The sequence below is a fragment of the Pezoporus occidentalis genome, unplaced genomic scaffold (genome assembly GCF_034315485.1).
Source record: "Pezoporus occidentalis ecotype Australia unplaced genomic scaffold, CSIRO_AGI_Poc_V1 ctg313, whole genome shotgun sequence".
Classification (NCBI taxonomy): Eukaryota; Metazoa; Chordata; class Aves; order Psittaciformes; family Psittacidae; genus Pezoporus; species Pezoporus occidentalis.
The window spans coordinates 117,977-140,454 of NW_026915084.1; the positions used below are offsets into that span (position 1 = coordinate 117,977).

The 22,478-nt window shown below is 59.5% G+C and overlaps 2 protein-coding genes across 4 annotated transcripts in view; both read right to left on the minus strand.

Moving 5' to 3' along the window:
• FKBP1A (FKBP prolyl isomerase 1A) overlaps positions 1-22,478 on the minus strand; it is a 46,108-nt gene that overhangs the window by 924 nt on the left and 22,706 nt on the right. Inside the window, exons 2-5 of one of the 2 annotated variants that reach the window (XM_062628306.1) lie at positions 6,418-6,481; positions 6,252-6,299; positions 1,678-1,790; positions 586-734 (exon numbers count right to left, since the gene is read on the minus strand). In XM_062628306.1, the coding sequence (XP_062484290.1) occupies positions 606-734; positions 1,678-1,790; positions 6,252-6,299; positions 6,418-6,454 (327 nt within the window). In that variant the 5' untranslated portion in view covers positions 6,455-6,481 and the 3' untranslated portion in view covers positions 586-605. Of the gene's footprint in view, positions 1-585; positions 735-1,677; positions 1,791-6,251; positions 6,300-6,417; positions 6,482-22,478 lie in introns of those variants that run through there. The other variant, XM_062628307.1, reaches the window with a different exon arrangement.
• LOC134168520 (sodium-dependent lysophosphatidylcholine symporter 1-like) lies at positions 9,839-17,474 on the minus strand. 2 transcript variants are annotated; one of them, XM_062628295.1, is made up of 14 exons: positions 17,303-17,474; positions 15,016-15,135; positions 14,569-14,693; positions 13,822-13,954; positions 13,366-13,444; positions 12,789-12,943; positions 12,487-12,577; positions 12,115-12,236; positions 11,914-11,997; positions 11,689-11,772; positions 11,378-11,490; positions 10,898-11,041; positions 10,497-10,627; positions 9,839-10,280 (listed from the first exon to the last, which is right to left on the minus strand). In XM_062628295.1, the coding sequence occupies exons 1-14, from the start codon at positions 17,387-17,389 to the stop codon at positions 9,862-9,864; spliced, it is 1,887 nt and encodes a 628-aa protein (XP_062484279.1). In that variant the 5' UTR covers positions 17,390-17,474; the 3' UTR covers positions 9,839-9,861. The 2 variants fall into 2 exon arrangements, with proteins under 2 accessions (XP_062484279.1, XP_062484280.1); XM_062628296.1 differs by having other exon boundaries at positions 10,113-10,280; positions 10,451-10,627; positions 17,303-17,472.

Below are 22,478 nucleotides of genomic sequence, written 5' to 3' on the forward strand. Positions count from 1 at the left end.
AGCACAGCCCCATCCTGCCCACACTGCAGGACCCACAGGCCTCGGAGCACAGCCCCATCCTGCCCACACCACAGGACCACAGATCCCAGAGCACAGCCCCATCCTGCCCACACTGCAGGACCCACAGATCCCAGAGCACAGCCCCATCCTGACCACACTGCAGGACCCACAGGCCTCGGAGCACAGCTCCATCCTGCCCACACCACAGGACCACAGATCCCAGAGCACAGCCCCATCCTGCCCACACTGCAGGACCCACAGACCCGATCCTGCCTGCACCACAGGACCCACACATCAAGAGAAGCACAAGTGAGTCAAGCCCAGAAGGGCAGCAACACAACCCAAGGAACCCAAGGCCTGGTCAACCAGCACTGCAACACCTCCATGGCATTAACCTGCTCTGCCAGGCTGGAACTGCTCCCCCAAGCCCAGCAACCTCCTGAGGGCAACTTCTACCTGCCCCTCTGCTTCTCCCCCCACTGCCCCCCGCTCCAGCCCACCACCCCAGCCCAGCCCAAGACAAAAAGATGGGTGCCCTGAGTCACCCCCGGGCCACAGCAGCCCTGCAGAGCACCCCCTCCTTACCCGAGGACAGGGTGCTGGGGTCATTCCAATTTCATGAGCTCCACGTCAAAAATCAGGGTGGCGTTGGGTGGGATGATGCCGGGGTGCCCGGTGGAGCCGTAGGCGTAATCTGGGGAGATGGTCATCTTCGCCCGCTGACCGACGCTCATCTGGGGCAGGGCAAGAAACGGGGATGTCAGGAGATGGGCACAACCACCGGGGGGAGTGAGGGGTTGGATGGGGCTTGGAGCAAGCTGCTCCAGTGGAAGGGGTCCCTGTCCATGGCAGGGGTTGGAGCTGGAGGAGCTTTGAGGTCCCTTCCAACCCAACCCATCCATGGTTCCGTGTCTTTCACCCAGCGACGGCACAGCCAGGACCCCCCCGCAGCCCCCAGCACCCCTGAGCGCGTCGCTGGCAGCACAGAGCTGGCTGCAGGCGCCCAGGAGCCCAATCCATGCCCAGAGCCCTCCGTCCGCGTGGGCTCCGGCTCCCGCCGCGCGGGGAAATGGCAGCGCTGAGTCACGGCCGTGCCGTAGGTGCTGCCGGGCCCGGCCCTGCTCGGCTCCTACCGTGGGCCAGGTGATGCAGGAGGGGGCATTCACAGCCCCGGTGCCGACGGGCGGCGGGCACAGGGGGGTAAGACAGGCTGAGGAAGTTGGGGCTGTTCAGCGTGGAGAAGAGAAGCTGCGTGGAGACCTCAGAGCAGCTTCCAGTATCTGAAGGGGGCTATAGGGATGCTGGGGAGGGACTCTTCATTAGGGACTGCAGTGACAGGACAAGGGGTAACGGGTTCAAACTGAAACAGGGGAAGTTTAGATTGGATCTAAGGAGGAAATTCTTTCCTGTGAGGGTGGTGAGGCACTGGAATGGGTTGCCCAGGGAGGTTGTGAATGCTCCATCCCTGGCAGTGTTCAAGGCCAGGTTGGACAGAGCCTTGGGTGCCATGGTTTAGTGTGAGGTGTCCCTGCCCATGGCAGGGGGTTGGAACTGGATGATCTCAAGGTCCTTTCCAACCCGAACTGTTCTGTGATTCTATAAAGGGAAGGACTGGATGGGAGAGGAGAGGAGCCGCGCGCCGCGGGCACAGCTCACAGACAAGGACGCAGCGGGCACCTGAGCGACGCCTTCCTCCCAGCCGCGGATCACCTCCTGCTTGCCCATCACGAACTTGAACGGCTTGTTCCTGTCGCGGGAGGAATCGAACTTCTTCCCGTCCTCCAGCATACCTGCGAGCGAGAAGAGGGAGACGCTGGGGACACGGGGAGCCAGGCTGGGAGCTGGCAGCCGCGGCAGCGACAGCCACCGAGAGAGCTCACATGGGCCTGAGTTAAGGAGCTCAGCTCCGAGCTCAGGATCCTTTTCCTTTGGGAAACACCTCCATGGGGCAGCCTGGAGGGGAAACCCCACCAGCAGCCATAGGGCATCCTGTGGGGCAGGGCAGGATTGCTCCCGGCCGCTCCTCTGGGCTGGGATTGAGCACAGATGAGGGGAGAAGATGGAAGAGGGGGGAAGATGCCTTCCTCCCCTTGCAGCACCACTGTGAGCCATTCAGCAGGCAGCAGGATCAGGCCCGGCACTTCCAATCCCACCAGCAAACACACCTCAGCCAGGCTTCCATCTTCAGGCACCCAAAGCACGAGCCAGGGCTCCGGGGCTCCATCCCAGCTGGCACCAGCCCTTCCCGTGTCCTGCTGATCCTCAGCCAAGTCACTCCCAAAGCCAGGAATGACAACAGGGAGAGGCAGCAGCAAGCGCTGCCCAGGACATCCCCCAGCACACGCTGCGTGGTGAGGGCTGATATCCCCAGGGCTAAATATAACTCCCCAGCACGAGCAAAGGAGGAATTTCCTCCCCTCCCTTGCTCCCTGCCTGACCTTCTTGGGGAATCTTGGAGCCGGAGCTGCCTTATAGGAGCAGAAACTCCCCTGGCCAGCAGAACTGCTGCTCCTATAAGGCAGCTACAGCTCCGCACTGACACAGTGCCCAGTGCAGCAAGAGCAATAGCAAACCCTCCTCCAAACGCTTCTCACTCCTTCACTTCCCAAAACAGCCCCCAAAACCTGTTTTCCTGGCTGGAAACCATTCTATAGTCTTGAACAACCAACCTCACCCAGCAGCACGCAGGGCACAGCGACTTCCCTTCACCATGGGCACGAGAAAACGCAGCTGTGCACAAGATGGGATGGGGCATCTCGACCCCGGCTCGCACCATGATGGCACAACGCCGCGGTGATGGGAGACGCTGGTGGGAAGGAGGGAATGGGGCAAACGCATCACCTTTGCAGGGCAACGAGCACCAGGAAGATGCAGCTCTCCTTGCTCCCAGAATTAAGCTTTTTGTGTCACAGAAAGCAAAACCTCCCCCATCCAGAGGCCTTCGAGCTGGACTTCGGGGAAGTGAACCCAGAGCTTCCTTGTTTCCTCCCACCGGGATAAACCTCTTGTGGCTGCGCCTGCTCCCAGCTCCTGGCACCGCTGCCGTGCCCTGGCTCTGCTCCTGCCCAGCGGGGCCGCTGGCAGCAGGAGCCGGGACAGGCCCCACTGCTGGCACCGGCAGCGCCGCTCGGCCACGGCCCCGGCTGACCCCGAGCTCAGCTCCGAGCCCTGGGGCACAGCAATGAGGCGGGCACAGCTCCTGCCTGCATCCTTCCCCTGAGCACCCATAGAGCTAAACCCCAGGGCTACACGCAGCCCAGCCCCACTGCTTGTCACAGCAAACAGGGGACGCGTGGGGGCAAATCCACCCTTGGGGAGCATCCTGCAGGGAGCTCCCTGGCTGCAGGAAAGGGGGATGCATGGGCTGAGCTGGCTGCAGCAGCACAGGGATATCCATCACTCGCTGTCCCCAGCCCAGGATGGCAAAGGTCACGCCGAGGAGCTTGTCCCTGCTGCCCAGCACGGGGCTGCTGCACTCCCCCATCGCACCAGCGAGGAAAACAAAGAGGCTCCGATGAGACAGCATCCTCAGCTCAGGTGCCTCCTCTGCCCGTGAGGCTCCTGGGAGATTTCTCCAGCCCTGGACAAGTATGAGCAACCATTTCCTCCTCCCTGCCATCCCCGGGTGAGGAGATAACAAGATCTTAGCGCTATTACAAAGCAAAGCATCCTCTGGCAAAGCAGCAGGAGCAGCAGAAAGCCCCTGGCACATCGCAGACCCTGGCAGGGCTCTTTGCTTGGCACCACCAGCCCCGTGAGAAGGGCAAAGCCCATGGCAATGGGTTACAGGGACCCACCAGCCCCAGCTCCCACCACTGGACCCCGTTGGAGACCTCAGCTGGACTGCACCACGCCAAGGGGGACCACGGAGCCCTGCAGACTGGGGCTCTGCAGAGCAGCCCCAGCTCAGCCACGCCGGCAGCGGGGCCCTGCCAGGTCTCTGCCACACTTGGCAGGCAGCAGCCGGGAGACGCTGCCTGCAACGCCCCAGCCTCCCCCCCCCCCAGCAGCGCTGTGGGGCACCGCATCCACTGCCCCGGCAGCCAGACCCACGGGGTGGGGGGGGTCAGGGCCGCTGCTTCCCACCCCGCATCCCACTGCCCACCCATCTGCTCCCAAACTCATGGGGGAATTTATCCTTGATTTAGCTTCTTTTAGAGCTGATTTCACATCAAAGGCCATTGCAGCAACCTCGAGCAGGGACTTGGGACCGAAGGAATGGGTTTGGTCCCCCTTCCACAATCCCAGCGTGAGCAATGCACTCAGAGGATGCTCTGCTCCCCTGTGCTGCCCTCCTGCATCAGGACTGTGTGTCCATCCCTCACCTCTGGGATGAAATGGCTGCTCCCGGATGGCTGACCAAACCAGCTCCCCACGCTCTTCATCCCTGCTCACTGCTTTTTAACCCCAAAACATGGTTTTTAAGGGCACATCCGTAACCCATCACAGCGGGAGCTGACTGGCTGTGCACCCCTCTCAGCACACCACGGGCTGGATCTCCCCAGTGCCTGCAGGTTTCTACATGGGAGCAAAGGGCAGCCGGGGATGGAGCTGACATTAGGCTCTGGAAGGAGCCTTGGAGAACAGCACCTGATGCTGCTCCGGGATCAGTGAGCACCGCAATGGGGCTGGAGAACCAGAGGCAGCTCTAACATTCCCTGAGATCCAAGCCCTGCTCTGGCCTCTCACAGGGCTGCAGGAGCCGCAGCGTTCAGCAACGCAAACGGCATCAGGGCCTGAAGGGGTTTGATCCCTGCTGCCTGCAGAGGGAACTGGGAGGGGGGGGGAAGGACAAAAGGAGACAATAACAGCAAACAACCGGAGGGAAGGAAGCCAGGAGCTGTTCCCACGCACGCACGGCAGCTCCGTGCTGCTGCCGGGGAGGCTCCGTGCGGAGGGAGCCACGGCACCGGGCTCTGCCCGAAGCACCGGGACGTGGGCACCCACCGTGAGCAGCTCTAGGTCAGGGCGGGGGGGGGGCACGGACCGAGCACGGCGAGAGGGGAGCGCTGGCGCTGGGAGCAGCGGGGCTGGCAGGCGGCAGCGCTGGCCCACCGGGAGCCACTTGAGTGCCTGCCAGGCTCCCTTTGTTCTTCCACCGGCGGAGGAAACGGGGCGGCCGGGGCAGACCCAGCCGCTTCCGCCGCTTCCTGACAGCGGGACGGGAAGGCCGGGGCGGCCATGGGCTGGGTGCCCACCGAGCACCCCTGGGTGCATGGGTCCTGCTCTGCAGAGATGGGCGCCCTCGGACCCCGCTGGGGGTGAGCAGAGGGTGGGAAGGGGAATGGGTTATGGCCAGAAACAGCCTTGAATCCATGGATGCGTTTTTACCCAGAGCACAGCAGCCACCCCCATCTGTTCAAAGGGGGAGCGAGGAGGAGAGGAAACCCCTGGGGTGACCCCCAAAGCGTTTTTGGGGGTCCCAAGGTTGGTTTCTTTCCCCTCAAGCTCGCTGAAGGCTGATGGAGGGCACTGTGTGGAGCGTGCCCCTCCCTGGCTCGCAGGGCTATACCCACAACCCAACCACCGCCCCGTGGTACCCACACCAGGGCTCCCCACGGCATGGGCATCCCCACACGCCCCAAACCCAGCCCCGGGCGCGCTGTGGGTCTCCGCCTGCCCCACAGGCACCCGGCTGTCACCCCACAAGGGAGAAGCGGCATCGAGGATGGCACTGGGGCTGCACCCCGATAAAAACGGGGACCCCACTCCAGAGCCCGAGGCTCCCGGGGGTTGCCACAGCGTGGGGGTCCCCGGCATCACCGCCCCATGGCCCGTAGAGCCCCGGGACCCACGGGGCACAGGCCCTGCCCGCCCCGTTTCCCTCCCGGGCCGCCTCCCGGTGCGCCCCAAAACCAGGGCCGGACACGGGTGGGAAGCGGCGGCGCCCACGGGGACCCCCGGGGCCTCGGCACGGCCCCAGGGCACAGCCAGGGCCCCCCCTCCCCGCCCGGGCCCCCCCAGACCCCGATCCCCCTCCTGCTCCCCCGGTAAAGCCCCGCTGGGGGGGGGGGGGCGCGGGACCCTCCCGGTTCCCCCGGGGAGCGCCGCGGCCCAACCGCGCCTCCCGCATGGGCCGGGCCCGGGGTCCCCGCAGCTGCCGGGGCTGAGGAGCGGGGCTCAGAGCCCGAACCCCCCCACCGCGTCCCGCGGGCACCGGACAGGGCCGGGGGTACCGGACCCCCCCCTCCCGTTCGCCGGTGCGGTCGGGGCCGCCCCGCCCTGCGGGGCCCTTGGCGGGCGGCACTCACCCGTGTAGTGAACCACGCAGGTCTGGCCGCGCTTGGGGAACGTCCGCCCTGCGGGGAGACACGCACGGTCAGCGCACCGGGACCGGGACCGGAGCGGCGGGGAAAGGGGGAAAGGAGAAGGGGGAAAGGGGGTGCATGGGGAGGGTGGGCGCGGATCGCGGCTCACCGTCGCCGGGGGCGATGGTCTCCACATGCACGCCCATGCCGGTGCCGGTGCCGCTCCCGCACCCTCAGCTCCCGCAGCCCGAGGGAGGAGGGGCCACGTGTGCGCAGCCTCGGCCCCGCGCCGCCATAGAGCCCGCCCCCGCCCGCCGCCATCTTCCCGCTCCCCCCCCGCCATCCCTCAGCCTCCTTCCTGCCCGGCCCCGGCCGCCATCTTGGCACCGCGCGGTTGCCGGGGCAACGCGGCCCTGCCGTGAGGGACCCCGGGACCACCGGGGTTACCGGTTAAAGCGGCTGCTCCCCCCCGTGAGGGTGCTGAGGCGCTGGCACAGGGTGCCCAGAGAAGCTGTGGCTGCCCCATCCCTGGCAGTGCTCAAGGCCAGGTTGGACACAGGGGCTTGGAGCAAGCTGCTCCAGTGGAAGGGGTCCCTGCCTGTGGCAGGGGTTGGAGCTGGAGGAGCTTTAAGGTCCCTTCAACCCAACCCATTCCATGGTTCCGTGGCCTTCCCAAGCTGTCCTGAACCACGGAAATCACCTCTTGACACGCTGCTATAGTCAGTGTGTGAAACAACGGCCGTGCATTGCATTAGTTCAGGTGTCAGCCTCAGGCTGCGCCAGGGAACGCTTGGACTGGATATGAGGAACGTTCTTGCCCCAAACTGGTGCTCAGGTGTTGGAACGGGCACTGGAACAGGCACTGGAATGGGGACTGGAATGGGCACTGGGAGAGGCACTGGAATGGACACTGGAACAGGCACTGCAATGGGCTTTAGAAGAGGCTGGAATGGGCACTGCAATGGGCACTGCAATGGGCTTTAGAAGAGGCTGGAACGGGCACTGGAACAGGCACTGGAATGGGGACTGGAATGGGCACTGGGAGAGGCACTGGAAGAGGCACTGGAAGGGGCACTGGAATGGACACTGGAAGGGGCACTGCAATGGGCTTTAGAAGAGGCACTGGAACGGGCACTGGAACGGGTACTGGAACAGGCACTGCAATGGGCTTTAGAAGAGGAACTGGAACGGGCACTGCAATGGGCTTTAGAAGAGGCTGGAACAGGCACTGCAATGGGCACTGCAATGGGCTTTAGAAGAGGCACTGGAACGGGCACTGGAACAGGCACTGCAATGGGCTTTAGAAGAGGCACTGGAACGGGCACTGGAACAGGCACTGCAATGGGCTTTAGAAGAGGAACTGGAACGGGCACTGCAATGGGCACTGCAATGGGCACTACAATGGGCATTAGAAGCACTGCAATGGGCACTACAATGGGCTGCCCAGGCAGTGCTGGCGTCACCGTCCCTGGAGGGATACAAAGGACGTGCGGATGTGCCCAGCGCCATGGGTCAGTGGCGCCCTTGGCAGCACTGGGTTAACAGTTTCACTCCATGAGCTTCAAGGTCTTTCCCAAGCTAAACCATTCCATGTTCTACATTGATGCTGCTCCTCAGCACGCAGGCAAAGGTCAGCACCGGCCCCATGGCCCCAGGCAGGCTCAGCGGGTCCAATCAACCCTCCAAAAGGACTCTCTGCTGGTGACAGCGGCAGCTCTTTTCTTCCCTGCTCCAGTAAAGACCTGCTCCAGGCACAGGATTTGTGCCTCAAAGCGTCCCATTTCCTCCCTTCAAGAGCTGAACTGCAGCACCCGCAAGGGAACAGAGACCTTCCAAGGACAGCCAAGAGGCTCATGAAAAGCTGCTGTAAAGTGGGGCACGAGGGGAGGAGACTTGAAATAGCACCTGAAGGGATGGAGTGGGTTTTAATGGCTTCTGCCCTTTGCTCGCATCTTTTAGATGCTGAAACACCAAGGGTGCCTTCCCTTGCTTGATGCTGGAGCATCACGCAGATGGGGCCCGTGGTCCCCAACTTTGCATGGAGCAGAGGAGGGCAATGGAGCTGGTGCAGGGCCTGGAGCACAAACGTGATGGGGAAGGGCTGAGGGACCTGGGAAGGTTTAATCTGGAGAAGAGAAGGCTCAGGGGGGACCTGATGGCTCCCTACAAGTGCCTGACAGGAGCATGGAGCCAGGAGGGGATGGGCTCTGCTCCCAAGGGATGGGACAAGAGGAAATGGCCTCAAGCTGCCCCAGGGCAGGTTTAGATGGAGCTGAGGAACAATTCCTGCCCCAGAGGTGCTCAGGCATTGGAACAGGCTGCCCAGGGCAGGGCTGCAGTCACCAGCCCCGGTGGTATTGAGACGTAGATGTGGCACTTGGGGCTATGGGTCAGTGGTGGCCTTGGCAGGGCTGGGTTAACAGTTGGACTGGAGGAGCGTAAAGGTCTTTTCCACCCCAGACAATCCCGTGGTTCTGTAATCTGTGCTCTCTGCAGGATTTTATACTCTCAACAATCAGAACGTTTCCTCAGTGCTCAGAGGCGTTTGCTTGCTTGTGAATCGAAGAGCGCCGAGGCTGAAAGCACGGCGGTGGCAGTGGGCAGAGCCTCCCAATGCCTCAGCATGGGCTGAGTCAGGCGATGCCACAGAGCACCCTGCGCCCACCAGAAACCAAGACAACAGCAGGAGGAAAAACAAGGGGGGAGAAACCAGTCCGGAGGCTCTCTGTGTGCCTGAGGAACGGCTCTGACCCGGAGCGGCTGCGGGGGCCCTGACGCGGCTCTAAAGCATCTCCCCCGCTGATCCAAAGTTGTGCTGCAGGGCCCGAGGCTTCCCGTGACCTCCGTGCAGGACTGGGGCTGCTTTGCTTGGGATGGTGGCGGTGGGCACGGGGCTGGGAGCCGCAGGGGCGGCCCACGGGCACCCACAGCCCCAGCCCTAAAAATAACCACGCTCCCGCTCCGCCTCGGCTCCCAGCTGACAGCTACGGGGTGGTGGATGCGCCTCTTCCCCCTGCTGCCTCCTCCCTGTTGCCAGGAGAGATGTGGGGGTGCCGAGCAGCGCTTGCGAGAGGCTGCAGGGGGAGATCAGCTCCGGGCTGCGATGTGAAACCAGCTTCAATCCCAGCCTGGTTTGGGTTGGAAGGGGCCTTAAAGCTCCTCCAGCTCCATGCAGGGACCCCTTCCACTGGAGCAGCTTGCTCCAAGCCCCTGTGTCCAACCTGGCCTTGAACACTGCCAGGGATGGGGCAGCCACAGCTTCTCTGGGCACCCTGTGCCAGCGCCTCAGCACCCTCACAGGGAAGAGCTTCTGCCTCAGAGCTCAGCTCAGTCTCCCCTCTGGCAGGTTCAAGCCATTCCCCTTGGCCTGCCCCACATGAATGACGTTCATTTGACACTTGTGCCATAAGCTCCCAAGCTGCAGAAAGCAGGAGAAGCTGCCACAATCCTGCCCAGCTGCATGACCGGGGCAGTGCAGCCCATTCCTGCTGGGAAGCTCATGCTTTAAACCACTGCTGGCTTGAGTTTCACCCTTGGACAAAGAAATTCTCCCCGTTTCCCTATGAAAGGGCAGCCTAAGCACAAGGGTCGTGCTGCATTGGCTGTATTTTCCCTAAAATCTGGTCAAAAAGAGCTTCCTTTTGCAAACAACCGCAGTGCTCTTGGTGTGTGCTTTCCACAGCTGAAGTGACACCTCTGCCCCCCCAGTGCCCTTCCTGCTGGCACTGCAGCCTGTCCCGGGAGGTGACCATGGATCTGCCTTGCCCAGGTCTGCCAGGACCTGCCGAAAGAGCAGCGAGGCCAAGCCCTGGAGCAAGCAGCCCCAGTGAGGTGTCAGAGCTCGCTGTATGTGTGCAGCGGGACAGGAAGGGGGGCAGGATGCAGAGCAGGCCTTTGGGACAGGGAACAGGAAACAACAGGAAGCGATGGCTTTCCCTGAGAGCAGCACATCCTGAGAGCGCAGCAGCTCCGCGTCCGTCCCGGTGAGCTCACCCGCTGCCAGCCAGGGCTTATTTGGGTTGTACCTGGTGTCTGTGAACAGCAGCACACATGAAAGCTGGTCTGAGCCTCCAGAGGAACCCCAAAACCCATTGGGAAGTGCACCCCTTGAGGGGATCGTAGCTCAGACATGGGGAGCTGCACTCCCCCATAAAACATTGCATGTTGGGCTAGGACCAAGGCTTCCGGGAGCTCAAATTTACCCCATTGCCTCCATCTCCATTCTCATCTCCTTCCTCCTCTCCTCACCAATGGGATGGAGGCAGAAGACGAATATGGCAATGAGCAGCAGGCTTATTGGGACTGGAGCCATGAGAAGCTGCAGGGTGAGGACCACAGAGGGGTTGGATGTGCAGTCTCCAGCATGGTAACCTGCAAAACTAAAGAGGAGAATGGTTTTCCTTCCCCCAGCCCCATCAGGCCATCACAGAGGGCAAGCAGGCACTTCTGCTGCTCTCCTCTAGAGCCTGGTCTTGGGGGCTCAGGTTTTGGGGGGGTTCTGCTTTTCTTGCTCCCAACAGATGTTGGAAAGACAAATTTGGATTCTCCTGTGGCTGATTCCAGCACCTCCTCTCAACACTCTAGAGAGCAGCAGTGGAAGCTGCCTGTGCTGGGCTGACAGAGGGAGGTGGTGCTCATGGGGGACTTACTGTAAGCTCAGTGTGGATATCCCCACGGCAAGGCCCCCGGCAAGCTTGTTGAAGAAGACATAAAAGGAGTAGAAGAGAGCCTCCAGGTTGAGGCAGCCGGGGTTCCTCAGCATGAAGTCATCTACTGCATCCGGCAGCATGGACCTGGGGGGACACAGCCCCAGGGACATGTCAGTGGCACCCACCCAGCTGAACACAGACGTAGCTGCTCCCAGCAGCAGAGAGAGACAGAATGCTTCAGAAAAAGAGAATTAAAAGAGTGCCCTGCGCATGCTGCTGCCAAACCTGAGCACAGACTGAAAGATGCTGCTGGGGGACCATGGATCCCATCCGTGTCCCTTCCCAGTCCCATCTCCACACGTCCCTCAAAAGCTGCTGCACCGAGCAAACAGGCAGCCTTGGCACATCGAGGGTGCTGATCTCCCTAAATCCTTCCCCTCTGCTCTGCCTGGCAGGAGGCTCGGAGGTGCCTGCACTCACCATGGCAAAAGGTAGAGCACAGCCATGCTGCAGCCTGCCACCATCACCGGGAAGATGAAGGCCGGGAAGTTGTGCATCACTTGGGTGACAGCTACCAGGGCTGGGATGATGAGCTGTGCAGAGGGGGAAAGGGAAGACCAAAGCACATGGACCCTTCCTGCTGCTCACAGCAGCCTGCACCCATCTGCCCAGGCAGAGCCATGACCAGACACCATAGCCAGACGTGGCTCTGCTCCCAGACACCATGGTTAGCTGGGGACAAGGCTGTCCCCTCCCAGGGCTTCTCAATCCAAGGCCGTGGGCAAACTCACTGCCAGGCCCAGGGAGGCTGCTGTTTTCTTTCCAAATCTCCCCAAAAACCATTGCCAGAAGGGAATGGAGAGGGAAGCTGTGACCTGAGGAGAGAACCAGAGGGGAGGCTCAGCAATGGGTGATGTCCTTGCTGGTGGACAGAAACAGCAGCACATCACTCCAGGAGGCTGAGGTGACCCAGGGCTCAGCCCCTCCATCAGAAAGGTCTGCCTGGGCTCACTTACCAACATGATAAGCACTAAATGCTGGAACTTCCCGGCCAGCCCCGCAGCGTGGGTACAGAAGAAGGCAAAGATCCCTTGTGTGGTCTGGGAAAGCAACATGGGGATGTTCATGGCTGGGGTCCTCAGTTCGCTGTCTGGATAAACTCGCCTGGACACCTCATTCCCCACATTCTCTTCCTACCGTGGCAGCAGGTCTCTCACCTGGAAAGCCAGGGATGCGAAGAGGAAGGCACAGAGCAGCTGGGTGTAGGGCTTGTGTCCCACCATCATCCTCAGGCAGCTGGCAAAGGGCAGCTCAACCTTCCCCAGGGGCCTGAGGGGCCCTGAGAGGAGACAGCACTGGAGAAGAACCACAGCACAGGGGGGCACGGGGGGGGGTGCACCGCTGTGTCTGGGGTGCAGCTCCACTGCCTCAGTACAGACACAACAGCATCCAAGTAGCTGTTGTGTTTCTGAGCCCTGCACCCACAGGTGCCCACCTCCCGCTGCCTCACACTTTCCTCTGCAGCCCCATCCTCACCATCATCCAGCTGCCGCTGGGCACTCTCCAGACTGCATCTAAATGGACCTTACCTGGCTGCTCCTTGACACCGAAGATGAGAACCAGACAGGAAAGGCAATAGACTGAGCCCAGGACCAGGGATGCAAATAAATAGGCTCTACGCTGGAAAATGAGAGACAGTGCGCAGTGACAGTCAGACTGGTTTGTGCTGAAGGGACCTTAAAGCTCCTCCAGCTCCAACCCCTGCCACGGGCAGGGACCCCTTCCACTGGAGCAGCTTGCTCCAAGCCCCTGTGTCCAACCTGGCCTTGAGCACTGCCAGGGATGGGTACGGTGTGGAGCAGAAGGGTGGCTGTGCCAAGCCAGCCCGTACCGTGTTGTCCAGGGAGCCGGTGAGGCCGGAGGTGCTGGTGTTGGACACGGTCTCATTCGACATGGAACAGCCGTTCATGCGGGCATGGTAACTGCCCACCATCTGCCCCTGGATTCCTGACCCGAGCAGTGTGCTGAACACCTCCATCCCCATTCCTGCCAGGACAGCCAGAGAGAAACCTCAGCCCACTCCCTGGCTGCTGGGACACAGCCCTAAGGTAAAGGACTGGCTTTGGGAACAGAACCAGAGGCACCACCATCCAGAGCTTCCCCAGAAGCAGAGACCTGCTGTTTCTACCTGCTCTTTTTTCCCCCCCCTTTGCTCCAGCAGTCAGTGCTTTAATGTTTGGAACCAATAAATCTGTCTCCTGACTCCCTCGGGGATGATACAGAGCTAAGAAATGCTTGTGCAGCTAAATTCTCAGCAGAAGATGACTGGTTTCATCCCTGGTTTCACCTCCTGGTTTACCCCAGCCAGTCTGCAGCCTGTTCCAAGCCAAAGGACCTCATTCCTCCCTCCTCCAGGGAGGTTCTCCCAGGAATGCAGGCAGACAGGGGCTCAGGGCACAGACACTTACTGTAGGCAGTGGCTGAGTCACGGTCTCCCTGGGTTCCTCCCAGGAACATTGTGAGGGAAGAGTACGGCACATGGTAGCACTGGGGAGAGCAGAGTTCAGACACAGCCGCAGCTGCTGCTTCCCTGGTTTGCTGCTCATCACCCCCCTCATCCCTACACACAGCAGATGATGCTGCCTTCAGTGGCACCCTCTTCTGTGATACGCTCTGTTCCCACAAAGCAGTGATGGAGAAGATCACATCACCATGCCCAGGCAGCCCAACTGCAACCCCAGCATTCAAATGCACCCACTGCTCCATCTCCCCATCCCTGCTGGCATGGTCTGCACCATCCTGCTTCCCCCATCTACTGCTCTCCTCTGGGTCCTTCCTGGGACCCCCCCATCCGAGCGTGGTCCCATCCCCTGCAGTACAGGCTGTTGTGTGAGACAGCCTGCCCCAGGCACCATGTTCCTTACAGTCATGCAGGTCTGGAAGAAGCTGTACATGAACAGGTACCACAGGAATTTCAGGGTGGCGGGGGTGGCATCCGGGAGGCTGGACCACATCATGCAGTAGCAGAGCACCCCGAAGGGCATGGAGCACGCGATCCTGTGGAGGCACGGAGCTGCTCACATGGGACCCTCACACACGGTGGTCTCACTTCTCCTTGCACAAGCTGAGCTACGTAGCACAGCCTCTTCCCCAGCTTCCGAACCAGAGCCCAGCTGCTGTGAGATCAGGGTATGTGAGAGGAGGCAGCTCTGCTCAGGTGAGTGCCCATCGCAGTGAAAAAGTAATGCTCCAACATTTCTTCTTCTCTTCCTTAACCACTTCAAGCCCTTGCCCTGCAGCAGAACTGGGGGGGGCAGCAGGAACCCTCCATGTGGAAGATCTGCCTGTGGTTAGAGCTGCTGGCACAGCAAACTGCCACACTCTATGTGCCACCACACAGGGCTCTCAGAGCACCAAAGCCTTGAGAACATGAGGTCCCGGAGTGACAGCAAGCAGACAGGTTTGCAGTACATCCCTCCTGTTTCACTGCAATGACGTATGGACCCCACTGCGAGTTGTGTCATCTTTTGTGTCCTTGCAACGTTAAGGTTTGGAATTCTCCAGAAGCCACAATCACACTGAACTCCCAGTGAAGCATCCCAGTGCCTCCTGGTGCTAGTACTCAATAAGCCCAGCAAAGACCCTCCAGAAGCTCCAGCCCCGACACCCACCATGGCACCAGCTTGCCGTATTTTGTCCTCGGGCTCTTGCTGACCAGGAAGCCAATAGCTGGGTCAGTAACTGCATCCCAGGCTCTTCCAAGGAAAAGGATCAAAGAGGCATGGAACGGCTCCAGCTGAAGGGGAAACAGAAACCACAGCACGAAAGGGAAGGAAGTCCTGCTGAAAAGCTGTGAGCAGTGAGCCCGAGGCAGCTCCCTCGAGCCAAGGTTTCATCTGCATCCCCTGGAGACCACTCCAGGCACTGAAGTGGCCCAGAAACATCTCCTGCACCCCCACCAGTATTTGCATGATGAGATTTTGATGCAGTTTGAACAGCTAATTCTAATGAGCATTTCCAAGGGGTTTAGCCACCCACCAAACCCTGCCCTTGCCCCATTGTGCTGAGCTTATGCTAAACCCCTTTTGCAGATAACCCTGTCTCAAGTGGCCACTCACCTGCACGACATCCAGCAGGAAGATCTGGAGGAAAAACCCCAGGGCATTGCCCGTCATCTGGTAGGGAATGCCCCCAACAGCGTAGCAAACCTTCCTGCAGAGCGGCAGCCCCGGCTCCTCCTGCAGCCAGAGGGAACAAGCCCACCTAAGAAGCAATGCACACCTCGGGCTGACAGCAAGCCCCCAGCTTACCCCACCCTCAGGGCTCTCCGAGGCCCATTTAACCCCCAGTTGACACCCACAAGCAGGGTGCTGTGATGTGCTTCCCTGTCTGCTGGTGACCTTAGTGCATCAGGCCGTGGTGTTTCCTACCCGCGACCTCGCTCCTGGGGTCCTGCTCAATGCATTTGCTGTTCTTCATAAGCCTTCAAGGGTATGAGCTCGAGGGGTTACGAGCATGCTGCCAGCCTCTATGGGGCAAGCTGGTCTAGGGGAAGGTGTCCCTGCTTCCACACAAGCTGAGACTGGATGGATCAGCTGCTCCCTCTGAGGTCTCATCCTACAGTAGCCTCCTGTTCCTGTGCAACACAGAGGTGCATCACTGCTGACAGCAAGATGGCTTTGGGGTGGGAGGAAGACAGGGCTGCAGGTAGCCTCTGGGAACTTGCCAGCTCCTTGAGGCTTGGTTGGGTATTTACTGCAGGTAAGCACATCCAAATTAAACAGAGGCTTTGCCATCAGCCCTCTTCTCTTCCTGCGTGCTGAAATGTTCCTTGTGCCTTCCCCGTTATCTATAGAAATCCCTGGGCGCTGGCCTTTGCAGCCTCTCCTCCGACTGCCCCCGTTACAGTTGCTTGAAGTCTGATGCAGTTTGGACTTTTTAATGTGACAGAAATAGAAGCACTGGACGGAGGCTGGACAGAATAAGGACAGACAGTGTTGGACCAGCTCAGCAGAGAGCACCGCAGCTGGCATTACATATGGATCTCGTTTGTTAGCAGCCTGTGATGACAGAATCCCAGCCTGGTTTGCATTGAAGGGACCTTAAAGCTCCTCCAGCTCCAACTCCTGCCATGGGCAGGGACCCCTTCCACGGCAGCAGCTTGCTCCAAGCCCCTGTGTCCAACCTGGCCTTGAGCACTGCCAGGGATGGGGCAGCCACAGCTTCTCTGGGCACCCTGCCTGTTTGGCTGTGCCACCAAGAGAGAGCTCCAAGAGCCACCCTTGAGGGGTGACAGACCTTCATTGTGGTGCTTAGGGAACAGCTTCTGAAAGGACAGGCTCAATCCCCCGAAAAGCAGCATTCCAGAAGGCTCTGAGTGCATTTCCCTCACGTAACCATTAGCAATAACTCCTCCGCAGCCCATGGATAAAGCACTGACGCTGCTGTGCCCACCAGGCCCAATGTCCCCAGCACACCCAGGGAGCAGAGCTCCTGCTTCCCCTGTGCTGGGTAACCTCAGCCTGCTCGAGCCTCCCAACTCCTGCCTCCGCTTTCCTCCCTGCCCTTTCCAGCACAGGTCCCCCCTGCGCTCCAAATTGCAGAGCAGCCCGGTCCCGCGGGGCTGGCAGGAGCCTTGGGCTCTCAGCACCACCGCGCAGCGTTGACTCATCCCCCAAGAGCTCGTTTCCACAGCAATGCTGCTTCTAAAATTACAAAAGCCCTTCCTGTGGGCTCGAAGGTTTTGAGGGCAGCTCTGGGTGCCGTGCTGCTCGCAGCAGGTAGGATGGAGCCGGGCACGGCTCTGCCCATCCCGCCTGGGAGGCAGCAACAACAGAACGGGGAGCTCTGCTCCAACAATGGCATCTGGAGCCTGAGTCAGAAACACTTGACAACACCCACAGCCCGCGGCTGCTGCGCCAGGCGGGCTCGGCGTGGGTGTGAGCACGTGTGCCAGCGCTGCTGCATGTGAGGAGCCAGCACCCTGGACACTGAGCTTAGAATCAGAATGGGTTGGGGTGGAAGGGACCTTAAAGCTCCTCCAGCTCCAACCCCTGCCACGGGCAGGGACCCCTTCCACTGGAGCAGCTTGCTCCAAGCCCCTGTGTCCAACCTGGCCTTGAACACTGCCAGGGATGGGGCAGCCACAGCTTCTCTGGGCACCCTGTGCCAGCGCCTCAGCACCCTCACAGGGAAGAGCTTCTGCCTTATCTCCAACCTGAACTCCCCCTGTTTGTCTGAACCCATCACCCCTTGTCCTATCGCTACAGGCCCTGATGAAGAGCCCCTCTCCAGCATCCTTGCAGCCCCCTCCAGACACTGCTCTGAGGTCTCCACGCAGCTTCCAGCCCCAGCACTCTCAGCCTGTCATGACTTTTATCCTAAGGGCTTCTACAGATGTCTTACCTCCCTGCAGACCTCTCCGCTCTGTTGGAGAGCTCCTCCTTGGCTGGACCTGTGCATCTCAGCATCTTCGGGACCAGCTGGAAGCATGACTGCAGGGATGAGTGCCCTGCAGTGACATGCGCCAGGGATGCGGAAACTTCCTGGCCCAGGGAAAGGAAGTACTGGCCTCGGACGTCAAAGAGCACATAGGCACAGAGTGGAGCTGGATAGAGACCTGACAAGTGAAACACATCATCTGCAGGGCCCCACGGGAAGCTGGTGAAGGGGAAGTGAGCGGCCTTGAAGGAGGAGCATGGCCAGAGCCTGCCCATGGGCACAGGAAGCCTGGCAGGGCTCACAGGGGACCATGTACTCGGCTCTCAGGAGCTGTGCCAGCGCCTCAGCACCCTCACAGGGAAGAGCTTCTGCCTAAGAGCTCAGCTCAGTCTCCCCTCGGGCAGGTTCAAGCCATTCCCCTTGGCCTGTCCCTACATCCCTTGTCCCAAGCCCCTCTCCAGCTTTCCTGCAGCCCCTTCAGGCACTGGAGCTGCTCTCAGGTCTCCCCTTCAGGAGCCTTCTCTTGTCCAGGCTGACCCAGCCCAGCTCTCTCAGCCTGGCTCCAGAGCAGAGCTGCTCCTGTCCTCTTTCCTTTCTCTATTAAGCAAGACCTGCAGTTATCAACCTCTTTCAGCCTGCGATCTCCTGAGCGCTCCCCCATGACAATGCAGACCCCCCACAAAAACGTGCTTTTCTCTGTCCCCCTTCACAGCCCCAGAGCCCAGCATCTCGGCATCACAAACCCAAACCTCCCCTGCATTAAGAGCAGCTCCTGGGAGCAGCTGAGTTCCCAAGGCTCTGGTGCTCCCCACACACAGCACATCACCACAGAGGCAGAGCCAGGGCAGAGCAACCCAGGCAAAGCCCCCTCCCTGCTCTCCCCCACATTACCAAGAGCCACTGGGAGGGTTAAATCCACGTTGGTGTCCCTGTATCACCACCCATAAGGGAACTCAAGCACCTGTCTCCAGGGCTCATCCCCATGCTGTTAGGTTGTCTTCAGCTCAGCCTGACCCAGTGGGGGTTAATCTCAAACCCCTCAGTCTCCCAGGCTGAGTCAGAACTCGGTTCCTAAGCCCCAGCAGGACTGAGTCAGCGGCATCTCTCCTCACTGCTGTTCTGCTGACATCCCAGATAACAAATATCACTCACGCTGGACCACAGCCAGCGCAGGGGCAGCCAAATCCCTGTCTCCCACCGGCGTATCTAAGCATATATCTCTATCAGAAAGCACACCACCTCTCTCCCCACCCCAGAGGAAAGGGAAAAAAGAGGAAACAGAAAAACCTGATTTTTAGTTTTTTTTTTTCCTAGGCCGTTCTGTAACGTGGGTGGTTGGGTACCCCTGGAGATGGTACTCAGCAGTTAATCCTCTGCTTGGCATTCTTTACTCTCCAGGTGCTCATAGGTGCAGGAAGCCAAGAGAGGCCCCTCCGTTGCCCCCCAGAGCAGCTCTGCAGCCCTCACTCCCTGCCTACCGCAGCGCTCAATTCTCCTCCTCACAGGGAAGCTCCATTCCTGCTCGCGTTGAAAAACCAAACCCCACCAAAAAACCAAGTCTGAAGCCAGCAAATGGGACTTTCTGGCACGGGAGCAAGCGGCAGCAGTTGGATACCTTCCACTGGCAAACCCTTTACCACCACTCTTTGCTCCAGCAGTTCTCGTGTTCCCCTGAGCACAGCTGCTTCTGCTGGGTGGAACGGGAGCCACGGCCTCAAGAGCCACCAAGGTGGATGCGGCAGAAGAGCTGCTGCTGCTGGAGGCCCCATAAGCCAACGAAGAGTGAATGACATGAGGATCACAAGATGTACCTGAGTAAATAGGAACATCTGTAATCCCTTCAGGACCTGCCAGCACTGGGACGGACAGGAGCAGTGCAGGCAAGACACCCCAGAGATAAGCATTTAGGAATGGAGTAAAGTCAGAAAATGATGACTTGATAAATCAAGAGGTGCTTGACACAGGAGCTGTTTGGCTGCCAGTGCTCTGAGCCTGCTGCAGCATTAGTGCTACCCTGCTCTCCATAGAAGCATGCAATTGGGAAACGTGGGGCTCGTTTGGAAGAGCTGCTGACAGGTAAGAACTAGAGGGGATTTCTCTTCCCGTTGTGTGGAACTCGGTGGGATCCCCATGGAGCTCCAGCCCTGCAGCTCACCTGGTCAGCAGCAGCAATACGCACCTTTGGTTCAGACATCGTGTGCTCGTGTCCTTCCCCCATTGGCCACAATTCATGGTCCCATCCTCCTGCAGCTGCAGGTGCCCTGAGATTCCTTGCTCCCCATCACCTCCGGTCGCTTCCTCCCGTTATCTGTAGCTGAGCTTCCCGAGCTCTGTGCCAGAACATGGCAACCAGCTTTGTGCTTTGTGCTGTCCACATTGTTTGACCTCAGTGGGCAGCTCAGGCACGGCTACACCTGGAAGTGGATGTTCCTCCACCAGCATCACTGACCATGCATGGAAGAGGGACCAGGAAACACCCCATGGCAAAGGCAGCACCCCAGAGGGGAGGTGAAGTACCCAGGCAATGATGCAGAACGCTATCAGAAAAACCAGGAACTCAACCTTAGCAGCCAGGATGTGGGAAAAGAAGAAAACACCAAAGTGCCCCAAAAGGGAAAGAATCCAAGGAAGTTCTGCAATCCCCATCTGAGGAAGAGGAAATGGGTGAAACCGGAGGAAAGCCCTGGGATGGAGTGGACGCATCAGCCCCAGGCAGGACAGCACCCGGTGAAAGTGGCTCTATCTCAACATGCAGATGTTGAACAGGAGCGAGGTTCCACACGAGAGGTGGAGCGCTGCTGAGCGCCAGCTGTGAGAGGCAGGAAGCTGGGGAGGGAGGGAGGGAGGGATCAGAGGGAAAGGAACGTCTCAAAGTGAAACCCTTCACCAGGCAGGGCAGGGAAACGACACCTTGTTGTGAGCATAAAGGCCGGTTTTAGAAGAGCCCAACCTGAGCCTGTGACTCTGCTAGAACAAAGAAAAGGGATGACAAAGGGAAGAGCTTTTACTTGCAAGTCAGGAACTCCCCAACCACCACCACAGACTGCAGGAGTGTCAGAAATGAGCATTTACCTTCCTGCAGGGACACGTCAAACACCAAAGAGCTGCACGAGTGATGAGGAAGGGGATGCTCTTCGCAGAACCAAGGTGTCTCCCCAGCCCTTCTCCCTGCTCTGGTGTGTTATCCCAACCCTGTCCATTTGCCTGTCATTTTTGCTTTAAGGCTTATTTCAGGGTGACACATTCCTGCAGCTCACAGAAGGAGACAGTTTAATACAGGAGGTTGCATGTATGTTGCTTCCAGTTCGTTCCACAGCCTCTTTTGTGGAAGATGTGCCTTATCTTGTTCCAGACACCGCTTCAGTGCTCCACTCGGGAACGCTCCCGGGAGCCCAGCTGAGCTGATCCTGTGCACCAGGAGATAAGGACTGCTCATTACTGACAAACATAAAGCCCAAGCAGAGGCTCAGAGGAAGGAGGAGGCGGCAGCGGTGTCACAGAGGGCTCAGACACACAGAGAGAGCAGCACAAGGGGCAGGAGCTCCCAGCTCCTCCGCAGGAGCCTGCAAGGCGCAGAGCGGTGTCTCTGCAGCACTGCCACCCGCCGGCTCGGGAGGAAACGCGACTTTCCTGGCACACAAACGTCTTGAGGCCCAGAGCAACCCGGAATTGATCACCCCGGTGCCGAGGAGAGAGCTGGCAGGAAACCTGGATGTGGAAGTTGCCATCGGTGAGCGGAATCTGCACAACAAACCCCTTGGGGTCGGCAGCTGGAGGAGCTGCTGTCTGGCTACCAGCCCTCGTTTCACTTGCAGGGACCACAAGGACCATGGATGGCAGCTGGTTGTCACCTCAGCCCTCTGATGGCACTGGCTAACCAAGGCAGAAGAGGACACAGATGAAGTCTCTATCTGGGTTCAGGAGCAGATCCTGTCCAGCAGTCTGGAAGAGGTTATCCCAGGTCCCTAAAACGGCACAAGATACAAGAGCAAGGCCAGGTTGGAGGGGGCTGCTCCAGTGGAAGGTGTCCCTGTCCGTGGCAGGGGTTGGAACCAGATGAGCTTAAGGTCCCTTCCAACCCAACCCAGTCTGGGATTCTATGAACACCTCCAAAGAATGACTCCAATGAGTGACTTCCCACAGGGCAGTTACCGAGCTCCAGGGTAAATCCCCTTTCTGAGCTCTTTGTACAGGTTCACACCGATTACCAAGTGGGCACAAAGCACCAAGTGCTGCAGAAAAACACCTTCAAGCCACTGCTGAGACTCTGAATCTCACCGAGCTGCAGAGGGCTGAAGGGAAGCCAGAGCAGGCACTGCATGCACACCGTCCCAGCCACGAGAACCAGCCACAGAAAGGCTCAAACGCTGCTTTCCTCTTTTGTGGGCTTTTAATGGCAATTTTCACAACAGCTTACAAACTCCTTGTTACTCACATTATGGCTCCAATTAGGAATGAACAGGGAATGGAATTCAGCTCTCAATGGAGGAACTGGTGGTAAAACTGCCCTTTGCTGAGGTCTGGAATCTCCTCCCGCGTTGTGCATTAATACAGGCGGCCAAGCGAGTTCCTCACGCTGAACCTGCCTGACCTGCTGCACCGACCTGCTGCCCTGCCCCAGCCTGCACCTCCCGGCCCTACCGCTTGTCCTCTGTGCCCACGAGGGGGCCTAGGAGCTTCGGAGCACTGAGGGGTTGGACTCACAGTGCAGGGCTCCAGCTGGGATGCTCCAGCCCTGGGCATGGCAGTGGTGCAGCCTCTGCGGATGGGATGGTGCTGGATCAGTTCCCACTCGGCTGATGTCTGGAGGCCCACGGTTCCACACAGCTCTCCAGTTCTGCTCCGAGGGCAGCACTAGGGCAGCGAGCACGTTGTGGGCTGGTGCAAAGTGCCCTGGCACAAGGCTATAGATGGTAACTTGTACGTGCGACTACTACCAGGCCCTTACATCAAGGCATTAAAGAAAGCACCCGGAGGATTCTGTTCAAAGGAGAGAAAGATGCAGAGACCCGAGTCCAAAACACAACCAGCACAACAGAGCAAAGCTGGAGAATTCCAGCTGTGCAGCTACGCTAGCCCTCAGCAGAGGAAATAAAGGGTCCTACAGGCTTGAGTTTCCCCACCTGAGCTGTTTCCATCA